The sequence below is a fragment of the Chroicocephalus ridibundus genome, chromosome 1 (genome assembly GCF_963924245.1).
Source record: "Chroicocephalus ridibundus chromosome 1, bChrRid1.1, whole genome shotgun sequence".
Classification (NCBI taxonomy): Eukaryota; Metazoa; Chordata; class Aves; order Charadriiformes; family Laridae; genus Chroicocephalus; species Chroicocephalus ridibundus.
This window is the reverse complement of record NC_086284.1, coordinates 78,459,153-78,477,237: the sequence shown is the minus strand read 5'-3', so window position 1 is coordinate 78,477,237 and position 18,085 is coordinate 78,459,153. Positions and strand designations below refer to the sequence as shown.

The window sequence follows — 18,085 nt, the reverse complement described above, 5'->3', positions numbered from 1 at the left end:
TGATAGTATCTCATGCTCTCCCAAAACACTTGGTACAACAGGACGCAAGAAAAATCAAGAAATAAAACATTAGCCAGCATGTAACCTTAATTTGTCATTAGAGCGTTGACCAGGAAACACACAGCACTCTGAAGTGAAGCCAAATGACTCATTTTCTGCAAAAAGCGAATTCAGGTCTCTGGCTGGCATTTCCTCCCCACACCCTAGAACTGTTCCTCACTGCCTGCGCAGAGATGACCTTGTCATCGCTGCAGGCACTCGGGGCTGCCATAGAGTGAAGATATTCACCTCATTTCTATTTCTACAGACAAAGAATTGCTGCTTTGTAAGTACAGTCATTTTCTTTTTCCCTTGGTGGAAACGAGGAGAGGTTTACGGGAAACAGTTATTTACAGTGCCTTTCCTTGGAGTGTCTCGGACTAGAAGGAGCTCCTGCCTTTCCCTTGAGAAACTGCTGCTTGGGCAGAATGCATTTTAGCTGCATCCGCGGTGTTCCCCAGCCCTTCGCGCGTGCATGAATGTCATCCTTGTGCAAACAGCATTGAGACATTCAGCTTAAGAGACTCCAGGATAAGTTAGACCATCCAGCCGCTTGCAAGCTCCGGTATAACACGGCTTTTCTGCGGCGAAATGCGCATGAGCAGCTAGGGCAGATTTAAGGACTGCCCTCAGATGTTAGCCGCTGTGCTGTAGCAGCAGTCGTTGTGCTGAAAAATTTGGAATGGTTTTGAGTCGACTGAAAATAAGCTCCCACTCCAGTCTGTCAGCTGCCTGCTTTCAGCGTAACTTGACCAGGTACTGTATTCCTCCCTTACTCTCTTGGGAAACGCACAGGAAAATTTTAATGGGCATTTGGAAGCATTTTCTTTTTGCTTCTGTAGATAAAAATATCTCAAGGAAGTTTTCAAAAGGCATTTCCCTTTACAACAACGTTATTCTCATACATGTCTGTGTACAAAGTGAGAGCAGACAGCTGCAGGCAACTTGTTACCGTTAAGTGTGGCTTTTATTGTATCTATATCAAGTCTACAAAATAGGAATTTTTAGAAGACATTTTCACAGACTGAACGTTACCAAACTAAATGGAATTATCTGTAAGACCTTTCACCAAGTGTTGCCAAACTGATGCCACAAAGGGGTACTGTTTTTGTGAAAAGTGTATCTGAGTGCATCTAAAAATATGAGTATTTTCTCTTATGCAAAGTGGCTTGAATTGGGATTTCAGTATCTTGTGAGTGTTTTGATAGAAAAGTAAAGATGGATTAAAACAGTTTAACCAGTAAAGTAAAGCAGTAAAATATGAAAGGTATGCAAGCTATACCCCCCTGGATTATTAAAATAGATGAAGAAAGGGATAAAATCTACATTACTTTTGGGGGGGATTAAATAATGGCAGAGGGAGGAAAGTTTTGCTTTAAACCAAATTCAATTCAGATAGCAAAGTGGACTGTTTACTTGCAGCATGGCATAAGTGCCACTTTGGCAAAAGTTGTCCCAAAGAGGTCCCCAAAAAGGCATCCTCCAAAGTGCTTGGGGCTGAACGAGGCGGGCGCTTGCTGCTGCCCCAGCTGCCGGGGGCAGGCAAGGAGCTGCCGGGGGTGGGGGAAATGGGGGAACCTGGGGTCCCCTCTGACCTCTCAGAAAGGAGAGGGACAGGGCATGTTCCCACCGGAGCTGCTGAAGTTTCTCTGACTGGACCCCCATCGCCTTTCACTAAGGAAATGGCTTGACAGGGAGAATATCAGTCAGTGCCGTAACTCTTTTCTGTATACTACCCGCTCTTTCACAGGCAGCTTCTGAGGAAACTCAGCCTTGAGCCCCAGCCTGTGATTTGAATCAGTGTCTCTCCACCATGAAGTACAGGCAGTTAGTGACAACCAATTACACAATTAAATTTGATTATTTCTGACTCCCATTGTTGTGGTTTGGGCTGGACCGGCCACTGAAACAAACTACAGATGCTCTCTTTATTTCAACTGTTTTGGAGGCACGTACTATGTATATTATGTATATTTATGGCTGAGGTGTCCTCCAGTATCTTTTCTAGACCTACTTAGGATGCAGCAAAGGCACAAATCCAAATGCAGGAAACTAAGTCTGAGTGTCTGTAGATAGTGATGCAGCATCAGCATTGGTGCTTGTAAATAAGCATTTAAAGCTGTGTGGATGACAATTTTCTAAGCATAGATATTTAAATTTTACCATTGAGGCTTGTAGCGTTGATAAATAAAATGTAAGAACTATGCCCAGAGAGGTGGTGGAGGCCCCATCCCTGGAGACATTCAAGGCCAGGCTCAATGAAGTTCTGAGCAATCTGATCTAGTTGAAGATGTCCCTGCTTACTGCAGGGGGGTTGGACTAGAGGACCTTTAAAGGTCCCTTCCAACCCAACACATTCTATGGTTCTATGGATATTAACTGAGCTGCTAAATACTACCATTTCTGGAAAACACAATGTGAAACCAACATAATTTATAAAATTGAGATTCTTGGGATAGTTCAACCAGACATGGAATAAATTTGAAAGGAGTCTATTTTAAAGCCTTTGAACCAAGGTCATTTGGCCCTTACTTCAAAGTCTTGTCCTGGCAGTGAAAGTCCCACAGGGGAGGGGGGTGGAAATAGCATCTCACCCTGAAATCTCACACATACAAAGAAGAAAAAAGCTCAGCTCAGAGTCAAACAACAGGAGACCACAAATTCAGTGTCTTCTAAGGAAATGTCATCATTGGAAGAGGATGATTAGAATTTCTACAACTAAAGATATCTCTTAAAAGCCTGAAAGGAAACTTGGCATATTATGTGAAGAAGCAGCAGGCTGCTACTGTCTCTGTGATTACAGAAAAATACATGATATTGAGGACTGGATTTTAAAAAGCTCTTTTCTTCCTTTCTGAACAGTAAGTACTTTTCATACAGCTGAGTCGTGTAACAAAAGAGAATTACTGTACTATTTTAAGATAAACTTTTCTACACAAAAAGAAAAATTCCTCTAAGAAGTGAAGAAGTACTAGCAATAAAAATATCGTTAATTCCTTTACTCTTCTTCCTTTAGGGTCTGATCTGAGGTGCACTGAAGTAAATAAAACAGAGACAGTGTTGATAGGTTTTGATTAAGTTTTTTTACCTTTTTTTATTGCAGTGACTACTCAGAAGATGCAAACATGACAAGGTGCTCTCTCTTGGTTTTGCAGGATCTGAACACTCCAAATTCAGAAATGATTTTGCAACTAACATCTTATTGGTAAGAAAAAAGTTCATGAATTATTGTCATACCACACTTAGATTTAAAGTGAGTGAAGTTTAATAATGACACAATCCTGTATTATGAAAGAGTAGGGTTGTTTATCTATATAGTATACTCACAATGTGATTTTTTTTGTTTGTTTTTCTTGTTCTTAACTTTTTCACAACACAAAGGTCCCAGTCAGGGTGAGAAGGACGTCAGAGGATGTTAATCATGTTCTCTGTTTCCCAAAACAACTTCTAAAAAACATCCCAGGCCACTAATGCAAAATAACTTATACATCATCTGTCACATGTACATTCCCAAGTGAGACTGCTCATAGGAAGTTTGGAAACCATCATAAAAGGAGATTTTAAAGTTATGCTCCTGACACTTTCTCTTCCCTGGCATCTGTTTGTGTCAATGATGAAATTTTAACACACCCTCTATGTCTTGGCAAAGATTGGTCTGGTCTCCAGCCAAGCTCACGCCAGAGGGTCTTCAGCCAAGCGCAGTGGGAGTGATGAATGGCCAGGTCATTGGCTTCTTCCCTTCTTCTGTTTCAGGACATCCCTGGTGCCACTTGTGATTTTTGGTCTGCTTCTGCAGCCACCACTGACACAGCTTTCCATCGTCACACAGCCCAACATTGTTCTGTTGATGGCTGATGACCTCGGCATAGGGGATGTAGGATGCTATGGGAATGATACTATCAGGTAAGGAAACTGAGCATAACAGTGAACAGAGCTGGTGTGTTATTTAATGTAAGACTGCAATCCTCGGTCCATCATCAGCTATTTGAGCTGTCTTCACGTTCATTTCCTGGAGAAATGGGAGGATTTCCCACGAGTGCCACTGGCAAATGTAAAGCACTACCAGGATTATCTCACAGCCTAGAGGGCGTTACCAGGGCCAGCTCTGCTATCCTGAGCTGCTTTACTGTGGGAATATGTCAACCATTCTTGTATATTCCTTAATTGCCCGACATTGAGAAATGCTCAGCTCTTGCACATACCTGCAGACAGAAATGTTGTCCCTTCTTTATCAGGCCTCATTACCTCATTTAACTCTGTTGTGCCATTCTTTCCCACTCTCACATCAAAATACAGTATAAATCACTACAATAAGCTGTGTTACTAGGACGTACTTCTCTTTTCAGACCCACGGACATAAGAGTTTCCCTTCTCTTTGAAAATCGTGCCATGTTATTGCCTGCTGGTTTCCTACCAGCTTGTCATTTCTTTTAACAAAACCAAATTTGGTACAATTACTCCCCCCATCCAGCGAAGTTCTCAGAATCTCACCCTGATCAGCACTGGCCAGCAAGTTTCTGATAGGCAGCTGATGATCGTAGGTAGCTGATGGGGCTCTGTGTGGCAGGGCCTCCACTTCAGCATGGCATCATACCTAAGGCATTAGTTTTCCTCTTCAAGAGTAGTGGGGTACATTTCTGCAAGGCCCTTCACAGGACTTGGGAAACAAGAAGGAATGATTGGCTTGAAATTTGTCCAGATAATCATTGTTAATGAAGAAAGAAAAAAGAAAATCTTTCCCCATCACTTGAGGGATTATAATAAAAATTTTAAAAAATATGTATTTCCTGACCATCTTCAAATAGAATAAACTTCCCAACATAAAGATAAGTATATTATTCCTTGTCCCCATTCCCTTGACTCTCTGAATGATATCTGACAGTGCTGGTTGCATTTTTAGGACTCCAAACATTGACCGCCTGGCAAAGGAAGGAGTGAAACTGACCCAACACATCGCTGCGGCTCCACTTTGCACCCCCAGCAGAGCAGCTTTCCTCACTGGCAGATATCCCCTCCGATCAGGTTTGTCTTGCAAAACTAAGCAGCCTTTAAACACTGCTTTATTGCTGAAGGGAACAATGTCGTAAAATGGGCACAAAAGAAATGAGGGTGTGCAAATAGAAAGGTTGCCACAAACATGTCATCCCTCACTGAGGCACACAAAGACACACCAGCTAGGTCTAGGACCTTTGAGGTGATATCTATATTTACGGGGTACAACGAACCAACCTGGGGGGAAGCAGCGCAGAGAAGGACCAGCTTTGCAGAGATGCCTGTTCCCCCCCAGCTCACGGCTTTGCATTTTGGTGCTCTATTGCACAGATTGCAGCCAGAATAGAGTTAGTACAAATTGTTACACTCAAAAAAGTCATTACACTGAACATGAATAATAAAGACACATTTCTAAAGCACTAGTTACATTAATTTCTGTCATGGGTGGCTCCTCATCAGATACCAGAAAGAGCTCAGCCCTGCAGGGAGCAGAGTAGATCTATGCAGATGTGCATCCGTTCCCTCCAGACGAGGTGAGAACTCGTCATTTACAGGAAAGCTTTGTTACCTATGTGTCAGAATTCATCCCTCCTATGAAATAACAGTTTGACAGCTATATTATTTTTCCCAGTTCTGTTTTTGAAGAAAAAATACTATCCTGTCAAACTGCGTTCTGCAGATGAAGAGGTATGAAAAACAAATAGCTCTACATGTTTCTAACAGCAACTCTCTAATGCTTGTTCTACTGCAAATGATCTTCAGCGCCTTCCTTCCCGAGGCATTTTGAAGCTGACATATCGTCCTCCTTTTATCATGACAGCCCCCACTCAGACAGATAGCCTGAAAACACAGATGAGCTTGTACAGACTCTCTCCCACTATAAAAACAGGGCCAGAGACATTCAACACTTCCCTGACAGATTGTACCTCGCGTAACGTTGTATGATGGGGTTATGCCAGTATATAATGCTAAATAACAGGGTGTAAACCTGCAGGTGAGGAGAAGATTGCGGTGCTAGATAGCTGCTCTGTGGGTTTCAGAAACTGGATACCAGCCATGCCACTGTGCAGGGAAACCTTGCGTTCCCAGGCAGCCTTATGCAAGCCAGAGTTGGAGGCTGACAGAGGGCTGAAGTCTCCCCACCCTCCTCCCTGCCCTCACGGTCCCACTCAGTAGGTGCACTTCCACCACAGTGACATATAAAAGCTCCCATACAACTGTGCCATTCCGAATAAAATAAAATAAAATTTCTCAGTATGAGATACAAAGAAGAATAGGTATTATCTGATGGAGAGATTCAACTTTTTCTTAATCTTGCCTGGAGTCCTAGATTCACTTTCCCAAATAAACAGCATTTGGATAAATGGTTAGCACTATAATATCAATGAAACCAGGAAACAAGAAAGTATGTTTGATGAAAGTACTCTACCGCTTATACTTACTAAGATTTTTTTATTACTATATTTTTTAGGGATGGATGCTATAAACAATTACCGTGTTATTTTTTGGAATGGCGGCTCAGGAGGGCTTCCTCCAAACGAAACCACTTTTGCCAAAATACTGCAGAGGCAAGGCTACTCCACAGGACTGATAGGTATGGGGACACTCCTGAAGACGTCTAGGCCTGAAGGCCTAGAATGTGTTTCACCTGCACGTCTCGCTCAAACCATTTGTTTTAGTTAGCAACTGCTCATACCTCAGTTGTAATATTTTTATATCCTGATTTAAGAACATCTTGTAAGAAGAAATCCTGACCAAAAAGAATCTCTCTTAAAAGAGCAGGCGTCCGATAAAGCGAAGAATATTTACTGTTTACCTGCTTTCAAGCACAGCTGTGGTTGTTAAAATATATAATGGAAAGTATGTTAATATTTCTTGAATACTATTCTACCAGGTATAGATACTTATTCCAATGCTATTTCATAAAAAACAAAAACATGACTGCCATTTAAATATGCATGACGAAGCTTTACACAGCTCAGAGCAGCCTCACAGCAAAAGGGAACACCTGCTACTTAAAACAATAGACCCAGTTCATAATATCACAGGATTTGGCCTTTCAAAAACAGAAAGCAAGCAATTATTCTTTTCTTTAATTACAGCGTGCCACTATAGTTCACCAAGACTGCACTGCGGCCCACAAAACTTTGCCTCCTTCAGCATTAATATGAATTCCATTTTGCTTTATATTTTATGGGACTTCTTTTCTTTTAATACAGTTGTAACTTTTGGTCATGATCAAGTTTCAAATAATCATTTATCTTAGCGATGTCACATAATTCCACAGACAGTTAAAACACAAATGTTCCTGAGCTGAATTTTCAGCTATTTGCCCTACCTCATCTAAGCATCTAAATGTCAAGATCCAAAATCTATGTCTGACACGTAAAAATGTTGCCTGCACAAACAAACTGAATTCACTAAAAAAGCGTCTGCAGGAATGCATTTGTATTCACTCAGCAGAATAAATCTAAACCATACCAGGCAACACTAAACGAAGGCCTACAGGCATTTTAAGTTCTGCATTACTGAATCTTCTTCACCTGTTAGTTTTGTAGCGATATTATTTTAGTTGTTTTAATAAGTTCATAAAAAAGCCCGTGTCTATTAACCACGTGCTTCAGCTTGGTTTCAGCACGTAAGCACTAACAAAACAATGAGATTTGTCTCTGCTTTGCCAAAGGAACTGCCCTGCAGGGCGGCTGTAGGAGGCAGGCTGCATACCTCCTAGCAAACAGCTAGCTAAACGGGCTGGCATTTTCCCTGTGGGCACCTCAGCTAAAATCACACTATAGACACCAAGAGCATCACTTCGTTTAACCGGATTGACAGATTCTGATTAATTGCACCATAGGGAAAGCACTGATGATAAGTGACACAAAAAAACCCCAACAACTTTACATTCAAGTCATGAGGCAAGAAATCTGACAGAACATCTACCCACATCACCACAGCTGAAGGAGCGCTAAATAGTCTCACCTGAATGTTTGTGATTGTTTTGCTCTGAGCACAACCAGTTTAATTGCAAAGTTAAATCCTGTTAATAACCTGCAGCTTGATGTGATAATGAGACTTTTTGTTGGGAAATGCTTTGCAGTTTCTTTGTAGTCAGAAAGCCAATGTTGTATAACATGTGCCCTCAAAGATTAATTTATCTTAATTATACAGTTAGTTTATCTTCTGGAGATTTGAGTCTTTTGTAGCATGTCAGCAGCCTGTATCGACCTCAGCTGGAGATTTAGACGGTGGAATGCATCTGAAGTCCAAGCATACTTTAGCTGCACCTGTTATTTATGACCAATGCATTTATGTATGATTACGAACCTGTTTCATTCTATAGCTGGCTCTAAATATGTCAAGAGGTAAACTGAGTAGTGATTTTAGCTGAAAGCAATTAATCCACCTACCACAGAACTTTTAGTCTTTCTTTATATCCAAAAAGCAGCATTTTTTTTCCTCTGAAACAGTTTTTCCTGCTCCTATTCTAATGTACAGCAATTCTGTTGAAACCTACTCAGGGTTGGCTCCTTGTATACATAACACAGTGAACCATTTGTTTAGGATAATATCCTTCTGTAAGTACGCACATCCTTACTCCACAAGAAGAATTAGTTGCAAATAAGTTTTCAAGTAAAATTATAAAAGTTCATTTTCATCTCTAGGCCTGCGTTACATTGGAGATTATAAAATGCAATTAAACTGCATCTCTCTGGTGAGAGGTAGATCTTGGTCGCATGATTCAGATATTCACAAGTCTCAGTGTTTAAGACGAATAAGCCAACTTTTTATGATTCCACGTAAGTGCCTAACCAGTGTGTTTGAACAGACTGGAAGGGAAGCAAAAACATGGTTTTGATGTGCCATTCATCATAATAATGGACATATGTTCATAATAAAGAACAAATTGTACTGCAAAAGGTCAGGAGATGTTCCTTTTGATGCACGAAGACTTCAGAATTTAAAAGTAGAAGGCTTTCACTTTTTAAATTTGATGAAACACAAATAAATGGCAAAACCACTTATAAAACAAGGCCTTTTATTCTCATCCAGTATATGGAGATATTAGTATCAGCAAAGTGGCTGATATGTACAGCTTCATGAGAAATCCTGATCTCCTGAGCTCAAGGTCTTCTGGATCTGGTGGTTTGTCTGCCAAACCCACTGCTGAGTTGCACGTGGCTTGTCTACATTATCCATAGCTTCCCTTATCAGACTGGCACCACCAGGTTGCTGAGTGTTGCCATAGTCCTGACATCAAGCCGTTCAAAACTTTCCAGAAACAAGTCTGCCTAGCATCTTGAAGGTAAAGCGACAACAGAACAACACAATGGTTTTTTGTCCTGTGCTTACAAAAGGGCTTCTTCCTCCTATTTCATACTTGACAGGTCTGCATGAAGGCCATACATTTTTGCTCGGTTCTGGAAATTTGAATTTTTCTCCATTTCTAGTTCCTTTTATAGTCCAGTTTTCTACATTTGTTCAAAGCTACAGGGCATGAATATGTACACAGAGCACCGATAACTCTGTTGGAAATTTATCATTTGTAGAGGTTTACTTTCATCAGTCGTAAGATATATCCCATTATATCAGTACATACTTGGTATATATTTGTAGGATGAAGAGTTATCACAAGAAGCAAAAAAAACAACCATTTTTTGAGAAAATGAGGAAAACCCCGTTTTTAAATATTATCTCTTTACATTTTAATAATCTGTATTTTCAGGGAAGTGGCATCAAGGTGTTAACTGTGAATCCCGCAACGACCATTGTCATCATCCTTTAAACCACGGGTTTGACTATTTTTATGGGATGCCTTTTACGCTAATAAGTGACTGCCAACCAACGGAAACACCAGAGATGGACAGAGCCTTTAGAAGGAAACTCTGGCTTTCCACTCAGATGATTGGCCTCGTCACACTCACCGCTGCCCTGGGAAGACTGACGGGCTTGATTTCAGTCAGCTGGAAAACGCTGACCTGCCTTGCTGGGTTTAGTCTCCTGTTTTTCGTATCCTGGTTCTCAAGTTATGGGTTTGTACGATACTGGAACTGCATTATGATGAGAAACCACGAAGTTACTGAGCAGCCAATGGTGACAGACAGGACTACATCCCTTATCTTGAGAGAGTCCATTTCATTTATTGAAAGGTAAAGTGTGTTTCCTTTGATCACATTTTTTCTGCTCCTTGAGTGTCTTGCAACTTCTAAACTGCATTTTCCCATGCAAAGTTTTTATAATTGTTATAACATTATATAGGATTGTAAGTACTATTATGCCTATGAATTATTAATAATATTAATCGTGATATCATATTATTAAACAAAAAAATCAGCTGCTGCTTAGGGATGTCTGTTATTCCTAGCTTCACTGAAGCTCGTAACATTTCCAAATTTCCATGGGTTGGATTGAACGTTTCTAGGCTATTTTGAGGAAATATGGATTTCTATCAATGAGACCAACATTGCAGCCTTAAGGGATAGCAGCTGATGGCAGAAACTCATGTGTGGGCCGGGGAAGGAGTACAGCTGTGAGGTAGCCTTATCGTACGGACTGATACGTGGGCAACAGCTGGCAGGAGATGAACCTGCTGCCCTTGTTTCAGTAGCACAGCGTGGTTTGCAACAGTAGAAAATGGAGCTTCAATATGGAACTTTTCTATCTATCTATGATTCAGGGAAAAAAGAAGGTATTTGTATACAAGCCAAACATTATTTTATCAGACAGATCCTAATCACGGAGTTTGAATACCTTACAAAGTAAGATGCTTCTGAAGTGATTGTTGAAATACGTATATATGCCATTTTCCATTATGACTGACTTCTGTATGTATTGAGAATCTTCCTCCCTAATAACCAAGTGTTGATTTCTATTTTTTTAGAAATAAGCACAGGCCATTCCTCCTCTTTCTTTCCTTTTTACACTCCCACACCCCTCTCCTCACCACAGAGAAGTTTCTTGGGAAGAGCAGCCATGGTTTATATGGAGACAACGTAGAAGAGATGGACTGGATGGTGGGTAAGTCACCATAGCAAATAACAATGTCTCAAACTACCTAATACCTAGGTCTGAATACGTAACAAAAAATGCAGTTGTTATTAAAAGAACAAGGAAGAGAATTAAAAACAAGAAGGAAAAAAGTCCTAAGCTTTTCATCAACATCTGCCCATCTTGTATGAGCACTGTTGGCTTGTAGCGTTGGCGTTTTATTTCCTCCAGTCTTGGACCAAGTGAGTCTTTCTGCTCCCTTAGGGTTTTTTGTCTAGTGTTTAACAGTTGTAACCATGTCCCCTGGGCTCCTGTCAAGGAACACTCCTGCTTTCTTACTAAATAAGTAGAGAATTATTTAGTTTTCTGTGAATATTAAACATTGGATAATTTCAGCTTCTTATGGTCATGTCTTATCTATTTCTAAGTAGGACACATCAGAAGGTGATAAAACTGAAAAAAAGTTTAATTCCCCGTGTAAACCAGCAGGCTATTTATCTGTGGCTGCTGCATTCAGCGGAGTGCTGAATATTTTTCAGTCCCATTCATAAATCCAGAAATGTTCATAAATGTTAATTGGTACGCCCCCAGAAATTAGATTTATGTTACTTTTCAGCCTGTTTTTTGGAGGGGAAGGAGAGTTATTTATCACTCTGTCATGGTGGAGGAAAAGTAGCCACATTTGCAAAACGGATTAAGAATCAGGTACACATACAGAAAGAACTGGTTTTCAAACCTCCCTCTCAAACACTTACACACCACAAATATAATTAGGAGCATTAGAAACAGCTCAAGAATGACTTTTAAATAAAAAAGAACTATATTATTAATGCATATTGTATCCAGCCAGTAACTAACTGTGGTCTAGACAATACAAGATAAGGGTACACAACATTTTTTCCTCGTTTCTCACGATGGCCACCACTGATGCAGAATCTAACTTTTCGGGGCCTTGGATCATGCTTTCTTTTCATATTTTTATAGCACACGGCGATTCTGCCCTTTACAATACAGGCTTCTGGTCTGTGATTGTGGTTCTTGCACTCCTTTGTGATAATGCTAATAATAAAGAAGTTACAGCACATCGCAAATTTCCTGTGCTTTTACAGACAGTGAAATCACAACTACAAATCTCAATCCTAAAAAACTCTTCTTTTAAACAATGAGCAACCCTACATAGCTAAGAAATTACATTGACAAATGTTTACAGGTCAGAGGCTAAAATTTATGTAGTGTGAGCGATATTTTTGCTTTTTAATACACACATATTCCTGTGTTTACAGGCCAGGTCCTACATGCTATTGACAAGGAAGGCTTGAAAAATACTACACTAGTTTACTTTGCCTCTGATCATGGTGGATGGCTGGAAAGACATGAAGGCAAAAGGCAGCTGGGTGGCTGGAATGGAATATACAGAGGTAAGAGCTGTCAGGGATGGTGACAATCAGGACACCCCTAAAGCTCAGATAAGACTGTACAAGGAGTACCAGTGTTTTATCATTGAGAAGCAAATTTGTCTCGTTCTAATTAGGCATTTTAAAATGTAGACAATTTTAGCCTATGCAGGTGTTCTTTATAAGCATGAATTCTCAAACTGTCATTTCCTCATGAGGCAACTGATAAGAAGCTATTTTTTACTAAGATTGTGTAACTTCTCACTAAATATTATTTGCATCTTGCACCTGAACCCTTGCATTAACTACAACAGGTATGTTATAGGATTGTAAAAGAAAGAGGAGAACTAGGCTGGAGAATCACTTTATACCTGAAAATTTTATTGATGCTGAGTTCTGATGGGCCAATGCGTTTGTAAAACAACAGAAGGTGTACGGTCACTCGAGGGCTCTGATGTAGTGAACACACTTTCGGTGATGCTGAGGAGAGGGAGCTTAGTGGCAAAAACAAAAGGGTAAGGAAGGCTCATAAATGTAACATTAGCTTATGATAATACAATAATATTTGTTTAAAATTTCTCTTTATTTTAAATGATTTTTTTTAATGAAAATGTATTATATTTTTCATGAAAGGTGGAAAAGCTATGGCAGGCTGGGAAGGAGGAATCCGTGTCCCTGGGATATTTAGGTGGCCAGGAGTGTTACCGGCAGGCACAGTTATCAATGAACCTACAAGCCTTATGGACATTTATCCTACAGTAGTTCATCTGGCTGGAGGGGTACTACCCCAGGACAGGTACAAACACAAGCGTCTGTCTTCATCCTTCTCTCCCAAAAACTATGGAAAATCTAGTTTGGAACACATTCTAAGAGTCTGACATTTTCTTTTTCACGCCTGCTCCTTTTCTAGACGCATAAATGTTATCACAGCTCACTCACCTCTTCTCTACATTTGAGACTGAGCATCTGCCTCCAATCTTCTACATTGTACAAGCATCTTCCTCGTTCAGAGTTGCCAGCTGCAGCAACAGGTGTGCTGAAGGGACGCAGTCCTGTACAGTTTACCTCAGCCTGGTGGTCTCTGTTTTTTCTGCTAGGGTAATTGATGGCCGGGATCTGATGCCTTTACTGCGAGGCACAGCTGAGCACTCAGAGCACGAGTTCCTGTTTCACTACTGTGGCATTCACTTACATGCTGTGCGGTGGCACCAGAAGGACAGTGAGTACAGAACTTCTTTCCCAAGAATTAGGTTCAATCTACAGGACGGCACATTTGTCTAATGCACTTTTTCTGGGATTGCAGCTTTCCAAGTAGTTGCAGGTGTAAGGTGGTAAAGAACTTACTAGTATTGCCTGTATTGTATGGCACAAAAAGTCTGTTTGTGGCTTCAAAGCAGGTGACATGCCAGGCAGGCTACTGGAGCTCATGATGGGTCTCACGCATCTGAATGCAAGCACTGGGGAGTCCATGCCCTCCTTGTCTCATGGAGAAGTCTTTGCCCCAGCCCTTTGTCTGTCCTTCTGCTACCTTAACAAGGAAGTAAGCCATGGAAACTCCGAATTTCTTTTTCATGTCTTCATAAAAAAGAAACTGAGCGATACCTGATACTTGCTGAAAAATCTGGAGAATTTTCAAAACGCCAGAAAACACTTTACATTGGTTTAATTCTATGGCACTTAATTAAAAATGAAATTAAAATACTATATTAACTAATAAGTATAGAGGTGAGGTGCAACCAGAAATGAGCTCTAGAGAAACACTCACTCTTCTAATGCCTTGTGATAACTACCAGTATCATTGCAAGCCTTCTTTCCTTCCTGCCAGGTGGAGCCATCTGGAAGGCTCATTATGTGACCCCCATCTTCCGTCCTCTTGGAGCTGGGGGTTGTTATGATAGAGGATTTTGCCCATGTTTTGGGGAAGGTGTGACCCATCATGACCCTCCGTTGCTGTTTGATCTCTCACGAGACCCTTCTGAAGCCAAACCTCTGACGGCTGACACCGAGCCCCTCTTTGACACTGTAGTAAGGAAGATTGGAAGAGCCATAGAAGAGCATCGCAGGACACTGACTCCAGTCCCAGAGCAGCTCTCCTTGTACAACATCATGTGGAAGCCGTGGCTGCAGCCGTGCTGTGGGACCTTCCCATTCTGTTGGTGTGATAAGGAAGGTGATAATAAACTTGCCGACCGATAAAGGAAGGAACCAAAGTTACTTCCTCAAAAGTGTTTTTAGATTGAGTGTTTTCAATGGGGGTGTTGATTGATGGATTGTTTGCTTGCTGCTTGCTTGTTTGTTTTAATGGAGCCTTTATATGAGAATTGTTCCAATGAATGGCACAGTATTCTGTAAAGGTGACTTTAGGCTGGACACTCTCAGGGAGCGACCAAGACAGAATGACCTGAAGAGCATGTTTAAAGTCGCATCTGTTGACAACTGCATGAATAGTTCAAATGCACTGAGGCAGGCCAAGGTTAGAGCTGTGCTAATAATGATATAACTTATATTTTGTTGTTTATGAATGTATACATAGAAGCTTTGCCTTGTGTTCTGAATTTCTACGCAATTTGTGGACTGTCGTCTCCCTTAATTTTGTTATCCTTTCTGGTGATGCATAAGGTGCTGCTATAAAAAATTTTTGCAGACTACTGCCTCCAAAATAATTCCAAAACAATTTTGCCCACAGGTCCTCACAGAATCTCCTTTAAAAGTTGCTTCCTTCCTCCCTTGTAGCTGATCCCTCCAGCAGCAGGGATGATGGCAGCTGGTTAGCCTGGGGCTTCTGCATCAGAAGAAATTGCCCAGGTGAGGCATAAAGCTTGGAAACGTGATAAGCTGGGTAACAGCTGTCTGCGCTTTCTGAGCAGGATGGGATTCTTCCGATTGGTGTCAGCCTCTTTTGAAGGAGAACAGAAAAGGGAAAGGATTTTCCCTTCCCAAAGCTCCCATCGCGCCCAGCTCCCTAAGCAGCACTGGCAAGGGCAGAGTGGCATTGATGGTCACAGAAGTGCCACAGTGACAAACAGTTCAGTCATTTGGGCACAGGATTGCACAGGTTACCTTGCTGCCCGTATCTCAGTCATAACTAGTTCCTGATAACAAGTAGTATGTTCGGAAAAGACTCTTTGAAAGATGCCCAATATGAATTATGAAAAAAAGAGAAACTCTAATTTGCTATTTAAAAAAAAGAAATGCAGATTTAAGGTATTTTTTGCATCACAAGTTAAATTTTCATCCCACTGAACAGACAGATTTACTTAGATCTATCTCCTTTGCTGCTGTAAATTCAGTTCTTTCTTTCTTTTTGTTGAAGCAGTCATTCCCATTAAAGTGCCCTTGCAGGTAATGCTTTGCATTGTAGGCTACAATGTGTATCTGTTCATGTAGACTACTTTACACTGGTATGTCTGAATATGTAGGCATCTGAGAACATAATTTGCCCTTTCAAATTATTTCATATTTTTTTTACTATTTTTCTAACTGTCGTGCTAAGACCCATTTCAATTTTTCACCTCCTTTTGATAAATGTTTGGTTTATTTTGGTTTTATTTTCCTCCTTGTTTCCCACAATTCAGCCACCAGGAAATCGGCAGGTAAATAAAGCCCTACAGCTTAAAAGCAAACTGTTATTAAATGCTGTGACCTCGTGCATTTCAGAGACTATTATAACTCACCCATGTGCTCCATCAGTGCTATTGATGAGAAAGGCACTCAGTCTTACTGTGAAAACTTCAAGTGATGAAGTGAATCCATCACTTCACATGTACTGGACTGTTGCTTCATTTCCTCCATTGTTAAGAGTGTTTGCTGTATTTCTCATTTGAATGTATTCTGTTTCACTGGTTCTTTCTTGACTAAACTTAAAGGTCTTTTCATATTCAATATGCAGTGTTTTCTTTACATGAAATTACTGTAACAGGACTGGCATTTTTCAAATTTCTCTGTCTTTTTCCAAGATCTCACTTCCGTTCTCAAGCCAGTTTAGCATCTGGGATTTTACATCCTCTCAATTTTTCAACACCGTTAAAAATATGTGGGTATAATACCTGTTCATATGATTGAACCAGTTTTTCTTGCACAGAAATACTCCATAGCACTGCAGGGTATTCATTTGGAGCTAGAGGGTACAAGGAGACATCTGAGCTAGAATTTGTCCTGGACACTGGGGTTTGTCCATGAAAGCACAAATATCAGGCCCTGCTGATATGCAAAGTGCCATGGGATCAGCAAATATTCAGGACTTCGTAACACGGACATTACACGTGGAACAATCACGGACAATAAAAAAGGCTGCCTTGACAAACGACACTGTCCTCCTCCTTCTTTTGGGTAGTCAGCAGATGATGGTATCCTGCTTTCTTGCGCAGCTGCAGCAGTAAAACAACCTTTTAAAATTTGTTTGATTTTCTTCAGGAATTCTAACCTTACATTCGTCTGTGTTAAGTGACGTCAGGAGCACGGCTGCCTCCTCCAGCCGCCCCAGCTTAGGACCCTTCTGCTGGGCTGCTGGAAGCCCAGCCCGGTGCCTGGGGACCCGGGGTCTCTGCCCAGGCTGGGGGACGCTGCTGCTGCTTTCCTCTTTGCAGGTTCAACCCGTGGTGAAGCTGAGCACATGTCCCAGAGACACAGACACACACACACACGGAGGACACTGGCACGGCCAGTCACTGTCTCTGTGTATTGTGTTCACACGTATTGAGTAGTCTGAGAAACGTGGCATAGGCTTATAAGCAGTTTTGATAAGACTCGAAATGGCATTTTTTAGGTAAAAACAAAGCAGTGCATCAAAATAGTCTCCTTGACAGAAAGTATAATGAACATCTATTTTCACACAAATATTTGCCACTATTAGGAGTCGTCCAGGCTGTTTTCCAGTTCAACAAGAAGTGTACGATGGTATTTCTTTAGGGTAGTCTTATTCACTTATAGAGAGCGCACCATCTCCTGTGCATTTTATAAATACCATGGGAACTGGTTTCTCTTTTTGCTGTTCTTAACCTCTCGTCATCAATTTGTTTGACAGTATTTTTTTTCCGAGTAATTTTTCACCTTCAGGCTATTCCCCTTGTTTCCCCTTGTTCCACATATTGTATAGCTATTGTGGCAGAGAGAGTTGCGGTTTCTCACAGCTGGGCTACCTGCTTTTCCCCAGGTCAAGGGAGCATCCAGATTTATTTTGCAAACTGAAAGATTTAACAGTTAATATTTACTAACATACCGCAACCCGTGCTTTGAGCTTCTTGTTTTGTTGGGGGTTTTTGTGGGTTTGTTTTTCTTTTGACATTGCTTATCATTTTCTAGCTTTTTGGAAGCTCATTAAAATCCGTGAAAACTGCCAATTACAGGAGATTTGAGACTAGGATATTTACACATTGTTGACTTATTTATTGTTGCCAGAGCTGACAGGAAGTTGCAAAAAAGGAATAAGGCTATTCCTCTTTGCTTTATAGAATCCTGAGATATAAAACTCAGAAAGTACATAGCAAGTAAAATGCTGTGGATAAGAAAAAAGTCCCCTAGGAACAAATAATATTCTATCATATTTGGAACATCATATCATATTTGGAAGTAGACCACTATTAGTTACATACTGGTATGAAAAAAGTGGTCATTTTTTATATCTCATAAATTGTTATCTTAAGTAACTAATACAAATATGTCACATACATAGTTTG

At 40.7% G+C, this 18,085-nt stretch overlaps 1 protein-coding gene across 2 annotated transcripts; it reads left to right on the top strand.

Annotated features, from left to right (window-relative positions):
* The first annotated feature begins 203 nt into the window (after positions 1-203).
* On the top strand, positions 204-16,599 carry LOC134518368 (arylsulfatase D-like). Of its 2 annotated transcripts, none has more exons than XM_063341099.1 (11): positions 204-325; positions 3,143-3,244; positions 3,793-3,942; positions 4,940-5,061; positions 6,503-6,625; positions 9,755-10,178; positions 10,910-11,046; positions 12,300-12,434; positions 13,044-13,206; positions 13,508-13,629; positions 14,236-16,597. In XM_063341099.1, exons 2-11 carry the CDS (start codon positions 3,165-3,167, stop codon positions 14,604-14,606), a joined length of 1,827 nt encoding a protein of 608 aa, XP_063197169.1. In that variant the 5' UTR covers positions 204-325; positions 3,143-3,164; the 3' UTR covers positions 14,607-16,597. The 2 variants fall into 2 exon arrangements, with proteins under 2 accessions (XP_063197169.1, XP_063197161.1); XM_063341091.1 differs by lacking the exon at positions 204-325 and adding an exon at positions 550-795 and having other exon boundaries at positions 14,236-16,599.
* Positions 16,600-18,085: the final 1,486 nt, after the last annotated feature.

Bases quoted from the DNA above. Each gene is read 5' to 3' on its own strand.
- LOC134518368 (XM_063341091.1), top strand. From the start codon at position 722: ATGGTTTTGAGTCGACTGAAAATAAGCTCCCACTCCAGTCTGTCAGCT. The intron at 5,062-6,502 runs GTTTGTCTTGCA...TATATTTTTTAG, and splicing joins CAGATATCCCCTCCGATCAG to GGATGGATGCTATAAACAAT. The intron at 12,435-13,043 runs GTAAGAGCTGTC...TTTTCATGAAAG, and splicing joins CTGGAATGGAATATACAGAG to GTGGAAAAGCTATGGCAGGC.